Source organism: Sus scrofa, chromosome 6 (assembly GCF_054392235.1).
Source record: "Sus scrofa isolate SSC_HxYL_T2T_F1_AM1 chromosome 6, Sscrofa_HxYL_maternal_Yorkshire_Landrace_v2.0, whole genome shotgun sequence".
Lineage (NCBI taxonomy): Eukaryota > Metazoa > Chordata > Mammalia > Artiodactyla > Suidae > Sus > Sus scrofa.
In genome coordinates this window covers 74,829,425-74,842,401 of record NC_139388.1, presented here as the reverse complement: position 1 = coordinate 74,842,401, position 12,977 = coordinate 74,829,425, and the positions used below count along the sequence as shown (strand labels likewise).

The 12,977-nt window shown below is 48.1% G+C and overlaps 1 protein-coding gene across 12 annotated transcripts in view; it reads right to left on the bottom strand.

The window, feature by feature from the left end:
• Positions 1 to 645: 645 nt before the first annotated feature.
• NMNAT1 (nicotinamide nucleotide adenylyltransferase 1) overlaps positions 646 to 12,977 on the bottom strand; it is a 40,401-nt gene continuing 28,069 nt past the window's right edge. For 5 of the 12 annotated variants that reach the window (XM_084962736.1, XM_084962730.1, XM_084962731.1 and 2 more), the window contains 4 exons: positions 12,637 to 12,820; positions 9,066 to 9,211; positions 7,572 to 7,976; positions 5,633 to 7,336 (listed from right to left, as the gene is read on the bottom strand). In XM_084962736.1, coding sequence (XP_084818862.1) covers positions 7,576 to 7,976; positions 9,066 to 9,211; positions 12,637 to 12,820 — 731 coding nt within the window. In that variant the 3' untranslated portion in view covers positions 5,633 to 7,336; positions 7,572 to 7,575. Of the gene's footprint in view, positions 786 to 2,400; positions 3,842 to 5,632; positions 7,337 to 7,559; positions 7,977 to 9,065; positions 9,212 to 12,636; positions 12,821 to 12,977 lie in introns of those variants that run through there. The other 7 variants (XM_084962734.1, XM_084962735.1, XM_084962733.1 and 4 more) reach the window with 4 other exon arrangements.

The window sequence follows — 12,977 nt, the reverse complement described above, 5'->3', positions numbered from 1 at the left end:
TCCTTCTTCCTCCGGGCTCCCCCACCTCTGCTTGAACTCCGAAGGGGACATTCCCCAGAGCGCACATTTTCTCTGCCTACGTGTTAGTGACCAAGGGATCGCTTTCAAAGGCATGGCCTTCATTACGGTGTCAGCTGCAAAATAATAGGCCAATAAATCCAACTCTACATGTTCCTTGGTGGCTCAGCTGGTTAAGAATCCGGGTTTGTCATTGCTGTGACTCCCGTGAGCACAGTGATGCAGGTTTGATTCTGGCCGGGAACTTCTGCATGCTGCATAGGGGCAGGCCATATAGAAATAAATACATACATAAATACATTTAAAAAATCCAACTCTAGGAGTTCCCATCGTGGCTCAGTGGTTAACGAATCTGACTAGGAACCATGAGGTAATGGGTTCGATCCCTGGCCTCGCTCAGTGGGTTAAGGATCTGGCGTTGCCATGAGTTGGGGTGTGGGTTGCAGACGCGGCTGGGATGCCTTGTTGCTGTGGCTGTGGTGTAGGCCGCTGGCTACAGCTGCAATTAGACCCCTAGCCTGGAAACCTCCATATGCCACAGGTGCAGCCCTAGAAAAAACAAATAAATAAATAAATCCAACTCTAGTGGTCACAATAAATAGGGGCTTATTTTCCTCTTCTCCTTACCTATCAAGCAGTCCTGAGATAAGCGGTTGCTGGACCTGATTTGGCAACTCCTTATGACGAGGGTGGCATCTCTGCCTTCTCCTGGCCTTCCATTCCTGCCAGTGACCTCTCTGTCAGGGGCTGGCTGCCGGGTTTCCACACTGGAGGTGAGAAGGACGGTGTACGGCACCACCTGCCACTATCTTTCCGTCCCATTTCTGTTTACACTCATTGGCCAAAACTGTGTCATACGCTCCATCTAACCATGAGGGAGCCGGGGGGAATCTAGCCTCTAGCCTTAACCTTGACAGTAGAGAAAGGCAAAAGAGTGGGTGGTCAGGGGTGTGGGCTAACGTATAACATTAGCCAGGCTGGCTCCAAGACTTTTCTGGCCATTTCTGAGTTTGGCTCCAGACTCAAATATATTAACAGCTAGCATTTATTGAGCGATTACTCTGTGTATGACCATTAATCACAAAATGCTACCTCTCCAGTAGTTCCTTTACCATCTCCGTTTGACAGAGGCAAAGCCCGAGATGAAGAGAGGTTAAGCAACTTGCCCAAGATCACACAGTTGGCGGAAGAGTCTGGATTCAAACTCAGCCAGCCTGAAGTTCCCTTTGTAGCTCAGCGGTTAACGAACCCGACTAGGAAACATGAGGTTGCGGGTTTGTCCCCTGGCTTCACTCAGTGGGTTAAGGATCTGGCCTTGCCGTGAGCTATGGTGTAGGTCACAGACGCAGCTTGGATCTGATGTTGCTGTGGCTGTGGTGTAGGCCAGCATCTGCAGCTCTGATCCGACCCTTAGCCTGGGAACCTCCGTATGCCATGCGTGTGGCCCTAAAAAGCAAAACAAGCAAACTAGCAAACTCAGGCAGCCTGAGTCCTGAGCCCTGAGCTCACTGCCTACCTGATGTCTCCACTCGGATGTCTTAGTGCATCCAAATGTAACATATCAAGATGGCATAAAACAAAGTTATTCCTCAGATTTCCTCATCTCCATCCATTGTACCACTAGCCACCTGGTTGTTCAAGCCCCAAACCCAGTAGACACTGTGGGTTTCTCCCTTCTCTGCTTATCCACATCCACTTCCACCAGAGTCAAAAGTCCACCCAGATGCAAAAAGAGGGAACAGGGACTTCGTCTCCTGATGTCACATGTGAGATGGGAGATTTCATAATAGCCGTCTTGGAAAACACCATCTGTCGCAGTTACCAGTCCCTTTTTGACCCTCACACCTATAGCTACAACTTCTAGCCTGGATTTTATTAGTAATAAATGTGCTATTTTGGTGCTCTGCTTGTTTCTCTTATTTTTCCATTAGTTGAGAAATTGGACAGAGAAATATTTGGGTCTCTTTCAAAAACTTGAGTCACCTTTTCAGAACAGCACACCTTCTTTCTAGCTTTCTTTTCTTTTTGCTTTTTTTAGGGCTGCACCTGCTGCATACGGAGGTTCCCAGGCTAGGGGTCGAATCAGAGCTACAGCTGCCGGCCTACACCACAGCTACAGCAGTGCAGGATCCAAGCCATGTCTGCGATCTACACCACAGCTCACGGCAATGCCAGATCTTTAACCCACTGAGCAAGGTCAGGGATCAAACCTGCAACCTCATGGTTACTCGTTGGATTCATTTCCTCTACACCACAATGGAAACTTCTTTCTTCCTTTCTTTCCCTTTCTTTCCTTCCTTTTTTTCTTTCTTTCCTCTTCCTTCTTTCCTTCCTTCCTTTTTCTTTTTTCCTTCCTTCTTTCCTTTCTTTCTTCCTTCCTTCTTTCCTTCCTTTCTTTCTGCCATACCCAAGGCATGTGGAAGTCCCCAAGCCAGGGATCAAATCCTTACCACAGCAGTGACCCAAGTCGCTGATCCTTGGCCTACTGCACCATGGGAACACTCCCCAGAACAGGCTTCTGATAAACATTTACACTGCATCACATCTCTGCTTACCTCCTTCATAATTATCATAATTACCTTTTTTGCTTTGCTTACCACCTTTTTAATTAACATTTCAAGGGGAGAGACCACATTCATCCCATTCACCTCTGTAGCAGCCCCAGGGCCTAGCACAGTGCCTGGAAAGTGCTTAATAAGTGTTGGTTGAATGAATGGCTCTGACCTTTCCAAAGGAGAAATGCCATTTTAATGGAGAAACCATAGTGGCACTGCCTTGCCCAGAATGAGGCTATTGATTCTCTTAACTAGGAAGCATTGATTTCTTTGGTGGAATATGACAGGGGGATATCAAATCCTGTGATTAGACATACATTCCCATTTAAAGGGCCCTAAATTTGACCTCTGCCCAGGTTTCTGGAGCCTGGAAATCTGTTTGAACTCCAGATGACTAAGGGAACAGGACATGGAGAAATTATATTTCCTTCCTATCCTTAAAATCTTACTGTCCCAGATGTTGGCCTGAAAATGAAAGTCACAGAAGTAACTAATAATAATTTTAGCTATTGTACTGGTTGGTATGGCTTTTGGCCAGTTGGAGCAAGGGTCATCTATTAGGAATAGAGCTGCATTTCAGTTGAAGTGGACAGAGACTGAACTTGCCCGTGGGAGAAGGAGTAATTTTCTCCTCTACAGTTCCGAGGTCTTTCTTCTAGACTAGGACCAAAGTTATCTCTGGAAAGACGAGAGAAAGTTATTTGGCCCCATCTGGGCCCTTTTTGTCCCCTTCTACCTGACACTGGTAAAGAAAATCATAAAATCAGGACCAAAATAAGGTCCTAAAAGCCCTGCTTCTCCTAAAAGTCATGGATGGGAATGACGGGTGCACCTGTAGTGGAAGCACTCTCCTGGCACATGAAGGTCTGACTCTGGTCCAGCAACGAGTGGCGTGGACATTAGGGTAAACTTCACCCCACCCATACCTCTCCTCCCTAATGAAAGGAAGCAATGCCATTAGGGAGCTTGACCTAGTTGCAGGGGTGAGACCTGGATACATAGGGGTTCATTACACTTTTATCAATAATTTTGTGGATGGAGTTCCCATCATGGCTCAGTGGTTAATGAATCTGACTAGCATCCATGAGGACTCAGGTTCAATTCCTGGCCTTGCCCGGTGGGTTAAGGATCTGGCGTTTCCGTAAGATGTGGTGTAGGTCACAGACTCTGGCTTGGATCTGGCGTTGCTGTGGCTCTGGCGTAGGCTGGCAGCTGAAGCTCCGATTTGACCCCTAGCCTGGGAACCTCTATGGGACATGGGTTCAGCCCTAAAAAGAAAAAAAAAAAAATCCAGCTAAGTGACAAATAATTTGTAGTCTAAGAAGCTCCACCTGGAGCACCCTCTGTCCTGGTTTCCTCTCCTGTGGGACCTGAGTGCACTCATCTTTAGGAAGCCCTTGGGAGGGGCTCTGGAGAGTTCCCTGTCAATGCTCCAAAGGCAGCAACCCCACCCCCAAATTCGAGCGGCCTGAACACAGAGGCTGCCTGTGACGCGGGTGCTTCCTCTGCTGTCTCCCATAATGAGGGAGACACTGCTTCCCGGTCATGCAGAAGGGAAGGGACCGATGGCAGCTCAGTGGTGAGAAGCCAGTATGAGTGGCAACTCTCCATCAGGTCCACAGCATTTCAGGGCCAGAAAGGGCCTCAGAGATCGTCACTTTCTTTTACAGAAAGAGACGAGGAGACATAAGCCCCCAGTCAGCTGACCTGACTGACATGCCTGGGGCTAGACACCTGCCTCCCAGGCAGATGCTTCTTCCGCTCTGTCTCAGAGGCAAGAGTGCTGCAGGGCGGTGCTATGGTACCAGCATGGGCACCTGGCTGGTTAAGAGTGAGCTGGGGCTCATAAACCAGATTAGGGATCGAAGCCAGGCTGCAGTGGGAAAAACGCCAAATCCTAACCACTAGACCACCAGGGAACTCCCTGGGGTGAATATTTCTTAACCCACTGCACCAGGCTGGGGATCAAACCAGCGATGCCACAGAGACAAGCTGGATCATTAACTCATTGCACTGCAGCGGGAACTAACTCCTGAAAGTTCATTTGCAGCTTTAAATTACACAAACAATGTAAGGGGTAAAGGAGTGCAACACATTAAAAAGAACACTAGCATCAAACAGGACACATTTCTGAAACTCTAAATTCACATTCCAAGAGCCAAGTGTGGAAAAGGCATGGTAGGGAATAAACAATGGCATTTTTGTGTTCTTCCTCGACGGAAGATACAACAATTACTGATATTCACTCCCTTGTGAAATTCATTGTCCTAATTTCTATTATCCAGAGAGGAAGTTCCATCCTCCAGGAAATCCCTGAACTATGCTATTACGCGGCGGCATTAGCAGCATCTGTGGCTCTGGGACCAAAAGCCAAGTGTTGTTGATCCATAAATAGCACAACAGGGTCGTTTCATTGCCACCAGGTCTCCTGGGAGGGTCGCCACATGCCTTGCCCAGTGGGTCCTGAGGTCAGTATATTCACAGCTGAGCAGGGAATAGGCACATCTAGGCAGCAAGTCATCACAGTATAACAAGTTTCTAGCACTGGAAACTTCCTGAAGCTCACGTACACCTCGGATAAACCTACTGTACTTTTCCAGAAGAAATCAAAGTTAAATTTTGATAACCTCGGAGTTCCCGCTGTGATGCAATGGGATTGGCAGTGTCTCTGCAGTGTCAGACACAGGTTCAATCCCCTGCTTGGCACAGTGGCTTAAATAAAGGATCTGGCTTTGCCACAGCTGTGGTGAAAGCCGCCAACTGTGGCTCGGGGATCTGAGCCCTGGCCGGGGAACTCCATAGGCCGAGGGGGGACCAAAAAAGAAAAAAAAAAAATGTGATAGCCTCACCTGCTTCTAGATTGTTATTTTTCAGTACGGCTCCAACTCCTAAACTCCAACAGCTGAGAAGCAGAAGGACAAACCTCATCTCTATGATCTGAGGTTACAACTCGTTCAGCAGATAAGCGACTGAGAACACTGGGTACCAGGCTTGGCGCCTCCCTGTCTCCGAGAAGGGGGCCCATTGGCTTGAGGAAGAGTAAGTCAGGAGCTGTAGAATTTACATTTGTCAACTTTATTTAACACTTTTTAAAACTGTGGTTTCAGATCTAACTATCTGATTGCACTGGTGTAAGTGTTTTTTTTTTTTTTTTTTCCCTTCTGCAGAGGTAGAAATCCTTCATCTAGAAGGGTATAGTTAGAAATGTGAAGTATTAGGTGTAGGTATGTAAAGGTAATTATTTAATTTTCTTTAGAAATTAAACTTTAGGAAGTTCCCATTGTGGCTCGGCAGTAATGAGCCTGACAAGTGTCCATGAGGATATGGGTTCGATCCCTGGCCTCGCTCAGTGGGTTAAGGATCTGGCATTGCTGTGAGCTGTGGTGTAGGCCAGCAGCTGTAGCTCTGATTTGACCCCTAGCCTGGGAACGTCCATATGCCGCAAGAAAAAAAAAAAAAAAAAAGAAATGTAACTTTAGCCCTGTTTCAATCTCAAAATGATGCTTGGGAACCATAAAACTATTCTAGAAAAGGCTCCTTCTGGTCATCTTGCTTTACTAATTGGTAAAACTTCCACAACGTTTTAATCAGTAGCAAACCATAGAATAAGTTTGTGCTTTTCACATAAAGCGATGCTTTGGGTTATTATCTGAGTGGTCTATTTTGGTTAAAGTTCATGCAAAAGGACAAGAAGAGAAAAAGCAAACAGTTCTGATGAAATTCACCAACGGCAGACTCACAGCAGCTGGAAGAGAAACAGCAGGACTCTTCAGAAGCTTGAGAGTTTGGATTGACATCATGGAGCTTTCTCGACCACAAGCCACTCATCAGGGCCCCAAATCTTGGGCTAAAGGAGCTCCCGGGCTGACCCAGGGTGGCATTGCTCAAGTCCATTCAGCTTTCAATTCAAGTTCTCAGGAAAGGCTAAAAGCATTCACATTTCATACAAGCCCTGAATGAGGTCTCATTCTCTGCCGCCTGTTTCGGGGAGCACAAGGTCCCCTCTGAAGCTGTTCCTGAAGATACAGGAAGATGGTGGAGGGCAGGACTGGCACGTGAGCCATGTCGGGGCTGTGCTAAGAGAATGTGCACAACATGCAGAAGGCCCTCTACCTCTCGTGGGCTCTGAAACACCTGGGCACCTTTCTAAACATTCAGGGCCTGGACCCTCCCCTCCCTCCAAAGCTGGGGCTGCAGGCCAGTGTGCCTCAGCCAAGCTTCGCTGACCTTCTGAGGTGTGCCAGACACCAGGAACCGTTGGTGTAAAGTTTCTGCCAGGCCATTCGCAGCCTGCACTGCACACAGCTGGAGACGATGGGTCGGCTAGGCATTTTACAAGCTATTTTAAGAATTCTTTGGCCTGGCAATAGGTATGCATAAAATGCTCGTTCCTTTCATAACTAAAGGTAGGATCTTAAATGGACGCTTTTCGCACTTGACTTCGCTATGTGGTCAAGCCAGGAGGTCCTTTTTGGTTTGTTTCTTTCTGGCTACGCCCACAGCAAATGGAAGTTCCTGGGGCCAGGGATGGCCCGTACTGCAGACGCTACCTGAGCCAAGGCAAGGACAATGCCAGATTTTTAACCCACTGTGCCACAAGGGAACTCCTAGAATGTCCTTTTTGAATTCTTTTTGCAGTTAGTTTGATTCTCTTCGGATTTTAGTGCTGCTAATCTCTTGTTTTAAAGATGAAGGGATCTGGGAGTTCCCGAAGCTTCAGCTTGAATTCAATCCCTGTCCTAGGAACGTCCATACCGGTGTGGCTGAAAAAGGAAAAAAAAGGGGGGATTTTTATATTCTAAACAAATAAACAGACAAATAAAACAATGAAAACAGTCATCTTGGCAACTTCTGATGAAAAGATAAACCTGATTTTAATTTAGTAACAAACTACTCTGAAGCTTTACTTTATTAGAGGATCCAATTCCTTCTCCCAGTTGCTAACACCCGGATTGCTTCCATTCCCAAAAGGCAAGTCCAAACTACCCTGCTGGAGACCTGCTCATGCGTCAGTGCCCGCGGTGTTCCTCTGCAAAGGAGCCAGGATGATGCCAGCATTCCTCTCTTCGCTCTCGGAGCTGTAGAGACCGTGCTCTTCAATGTACTCCTGGACAAGATCCGGGACCAAGTAGCGGATGCTCTGGCCCCTGCGGAGGGCTCGCCGGATCTTCGTGGATGAGATGTCGTTGGTGATCCATTCGTTCACCAGGTGGATGTTGTTCTGGTGTTTCCACAGCACGTCGGATTCATAGATGAACTTCTGAGTGTCATTTCCAGCCCGGGTGATACATATGAGCCCATAGTCTCCCACGATTTTGGTGATGTCCTCGCTCTTCCACAGATTGGGGACCCCGAAGGACTCCAACAGATCTGCTCCACACAGCAACTTCACCTTTGGCGCACCTGGGACGAAGAGGAAAACAGAGCATGGGGCCCTGCCTTTTCATTAAAATTTTTTTTCTCAGAGTTCCCATTGTGGCTCAGTGGGTTAAGAACCTGGCTAGTATCCATGACGATGTGGGTTTGATCCCTGACCTCACTCAGTGGGTTAAGGACCCAGCCGTGAGCTGGGTGGTGTAGGTCTCAGACGTGGCTTGGATCCTATAAGCCTGTAGCTGTAGCTCCAACTCGACCCCTAGCCTAGGAACTTTCATATGCTGCAGATGCGGCCCTAAAAAAACTTTTTTCTCTCTCGCTTTTTTTCTTTTTAGGGCTGAACCTGTGGCACACAGGGGCCCCCAAGCTAGGGGCTGAATTGGAGCTACATTTGTGGCCTACACCCTACACATTGCAGCACTGGATCCAAGTTGCACCTGTGAGCCGCAGCTTGTGGTAATGCCAGATCCTTAACTCACTGAGCGAGGGTGGGGATCAAACTTGCATCTTCATGAGACAATGTCAAGTCTTTAATCCACTGAGCCACAGCGGGAACACCCAGGCTTTGCCTTTTTAATAACTCCTTGCATCAAAATGAATGTGTATGTGTTTTTCTGGCTATCGGGTTCATAGTTTTTATCAGATTTAGATTCTCAGAAGTGAGCCAGAGGAGTTCCCTGATGGTCTATGGTTAGGAGTCAGTGCTTTCCCCGCTGCAGCCTGAGTTCTCTCTCTGATCTTGGAATTGAGATCCCACATCAAGCCAGGGTGCCTCCGACTCTCCCTTCCTCTCATCATGAAACTAAGAGGGGGCATGTTCCAGGCAGCCCCCCACTCAATATGAAAAGAAAAAACAAAGTGGGTTTGCTCAGCCCCAGAGTCTTTTTAGGGCCATACCTGCAGCATATAGAAGTCCCCAGACTAGGGGTCCAATCGGGGCTGCAGCTGCCAGCCTACACCACAGCCACAGCAACACCAGATCCTTAGGGAGGCCAGGGATCAAACCCACATCCTCATGGATACTAGTTGGGTTCATAACCCACTGAGCCACAAGGGGAACTCCAGCCCTAGAGTCTTATCAGCTCTCGTTGGTAGGTCCTGGTAAAATACACAGACCTTTTGTTTTTGTTTGCTCTTCGGATTTCTTCTGACTAAAATCTTGTCTTTGTTCAGTCCACTTCCTCTTCCGTCCTGGCCTGTTCAGTACAGGTGAATCCTGCTGGTGATCACAGCTACTGGCCTCTAGCTTCTCTTGATGGTGCCTATAAAATAACAAAGGAATAGAACGTTTCTCTTTCTCCCAGTGCTCCACTGAGATGTCATCCCTCTGGAGACACCTAAGAGCCTCTCATACAATGTTAAAGGTTGGGAGATAAATTAACCCCCCCACCTTTTTTGGGGGGCAGGGGGCCGCACTCCTGGCGTGGAAGTTCCCAGGCTAGGGGTTGAATCTGAGCGATAGCTGCTGGCCTACACCACAGCCACAGCCACGTGGGATCTGAGCACATCTGTGACCTACACCACAGCTCAGGGCAATGCTGGATCCTTAACCCACTGAGCAAGGCCAAGGATCGAACCTGCATCCCCATGGATACTAGCTGGGTTCGTTACCACTGAGCTACAACAGGAACTCTGAATTAAACACATTTAACCACAGGTCCACACAATGCCTGTCGAGTCAGAATGATGTCTTCCTGTACTCAGTACTGCTGAGTCAGGATGGGTGCTAGCCAGTACACTGCAGCCCTGGGCGCTGGCTATGGCTGCCAGGAATGGAAAGCGAGGTTGGAGTTCCCTTGCGATGCAGTGGGTTAAGGATCCAGCATTGTCACTGCAGCAGCTTGGGCCACCGCTATGGCTTGAATTCGATTCCCAGCCTGGGAATTTCCATGTGTTGCAGGCATGGCCAAAAAAAAAAAAAAAAAAGAATGGAAAGCAAAGAAAATCCTGGGAGCACAGCAAATGGTAGCTATTCTTATTCTAAGCTGTATGTGCCTGTGTCAAAATAACAAGAGTTAACACGATTTTTTTTTTTTTTTTTTGGCTGCACCCAAGGCAGGTGGAAGTTCCTGGGAAGGGATAGAACCATGCCACTGAGCCAATGCTATGACAACGTCAGATCCTAAACCCGCTGCACCACAAGAAAACACCAACCTTGAAATTTTTTTCTTTTTTGTCTTTTCTAGGGCTGTACCTGCGGCATATGGAGGTTCCCAGGCTAGGGGTCTAATCAGAGCTACAGCTGCCAGCCTACACCATAGCCACAACAACACCAGATTCAAGCCATGTCTGCGACCTACACAGCAGCTCACGGAAATGCCAGATCCTTAACCCACTGGGCGAGGCCAGGGATCAAACCCTCAACCTCTTGGTTCCTAGTTGGATTCGTTTATGCTGCGCCACGTCGGGAACTCCCAACCTTGATTATTTATTGTGTGTTAACCACTACACTAAACCCTCTGCATGGATGATTTAATTAAATATTGTCGACATGCCGTAGTCATATTATTATCATCCCCACAATGGAGAGGAAGTGAAGGCTTAGAGTTGGCAACTCCAGCTCCTGGCAGAGTCTCTGGGACACAGGAGGCATTCAGTAACAAAGTGGCTGAGTGAATGTTTTGGTTACTATGAAGCAACTATACTACTGCCAGCATTACATCAGAATTGCCATCCCTATTGAGAGAGGAGGACACTGACCAATCCGCCCAAGGTCATTTAGCTTGTAAGTGGCCAAACCAGGATGTGAACCACATCAGTCTGGTTCCAGCGCCCATTCCCTTGACCACTAAAGAGTGTGGCCTGGCCTAGTAATGAAGACCCCAATGCCAAGGATTAGGTCCTAGAGGGTGACAAGTGCCCAAAGCCTAAAAGGAAGAGACCACAGGGACCACAGGCAGGGTTTGTACAGTGTCCTCTGGGCGGGCAGCAAGATGTCCATGGCTTTACAACTATGCAGGTCCCCACGGAACATGAGCCACACCTGTAGACGCCAACTCTGGGTCCTTAGTGCTTATAATCCCTTGCCCCCCCCCCTTTTTTTTGGCCAAATCCCGAGGCATGTGAAGTTCCTGGGCTGGGAATTTGAACCTGCACCACTGCAGTGACCTGAGCTACAGCAGTGACAATGCCAGATCCTTAACCTGATGAGCCACACCCTCTCTTGAATCGCTGAGTTGAACACATAATGGACAGTAAGGCTGCTATGGAGCCAGAGAAGGCGGGGCAAGGTGGGGGACCCTGGAGTCTGGTCTCTGATGGGAGAACTTCTGGGCGACAAACAGAGGACACTGTCTTCTCCCGAGTCGCCGTGCTAGGTGTTGGCTGCTGGCTGTGTTCAATCCTACCCTGAACACATTTCCCAGAGGTCCTCAGAGGCAGGTTCCTGGGGTCACTGAGATTCTGCTGATGAGATTGACTTGTGAGAGCCGGAAGGAAGGCTGGGGACCTGACAAGTCGTCCCTTCTGTGTAAGCCTGGCGGCCAGACTCTACTCCATTGTCCAGGCACCAACACAGGAAGACTGGGACAGTGTAACAGCATCAGTGGAAGCAAAAGCAGGAACAGTTTTCTTCACTCCCGCTGTGGCCAAGGAGACGTGACCTTGACACAAACCACTACTTCCACTCTTCCAGCCCTTTCAACATTTTCGGATGAGCACCGAAAATCCCTTTCTGCTTAGAATACTCATAATGGTTTCTGCTTCCTATCTGAACCCTGATGGATACGGCTAGAACCAGAAGGTTAAGAACTCTTAGACATTAGAGAGAAAGGTCTTTTTTGGAAGGTCCTGGTGTTTTATACTCAAGACAACATTAAGTAACAATTAAATGTTACCCATTCTGGTTTCTTTTTTTTTACTTTTTTTTTTTTGTCTTTTTGCCTTTTCTAGGGCCGCTTACCGTGGCATATGGAGGTTCCCAGGCTAGGGGTCGAATCAGAGCTGTAGCCACCAGCCTATGCCAGAGCCACAGCAACACAGGATCCGAGCCGCGTCTGCAACTTACACCACAGCTCACAGCAACGCCGGATCCTTAACCCACTGAGCAAGGCCAGGGATTGAACCCTCAACCTCATGGTTCCTAGTCAGATTTGTTAACCACTGCACCACGACAGGAACTCCCATTCTGGTTTCTGAGTCCTTAACCCGGAACTGCTTCAGAGAGTTCTGAGCACAGCAGATTTGTGACCACCCCATAGGCTGTCATGGAAGCAGCACACAATCCCAGGTCTCTCTATCATCAACGCCAACAGTGGATCCTTAACCCACAGAGTGAGGCCAGGGATCGAACCCACAACCTCATGGTTAAGGCTTCTCTTCCTTAAATGATCTGTTTATCGTTTATACTTAAGATCAACAATAACATGGGTACAAACTCGCCTTTCTCCCTTGGGGCAGAGGCGGGCCAGACATGCTTTCTCTACTCTTGAACAGGGACCCACACAGTTACCAAGCAGGCAAACATCTCAAAACACAGTGAAAGACCTAAGGGCTAAGCAACCCCCACGCCCCATCTCTGTGTTGCAGTGATGTCATAGCCTCCCATAGGGAGGGCACGGCCTAAGCCTTCCCCAAAAAGTCTTGCAGACGTGTGTCCTCACGGACACAGGAAGGACTGAGATGTGGTGAAAACCACCAAAGCCCCCAACCCCTTTCCTCAGAACCGACAAAGCTTGAGCATCAATACCTCAGCACCTTGGCAGTCTCCACCCAGTCCTCCTGAAGACTTTCCCATGTATCAACTTCCACCCATTTTGAGTTCTTGGTGGCGAGTTTGGCCATGATAACTCGGTGATGGGCAGAGACGAGTCCTTTCTTCTTATATGCATCCCCGACGGGCGAAATTATGCCTCTGATAACTTTATATTTTCCTGGGTAAAGAATTGGATTTGATATGAGGTATAACAATTAGGTTTTATGCACAGGAAATATTACCATCAGTATGGTTTTATCATCACAGATACCCCTGTTTTTTGTTTGTTTGTTTCTTTTTAGGGCCGTACCAGTAGCATATGGAGGTTCCCAGCT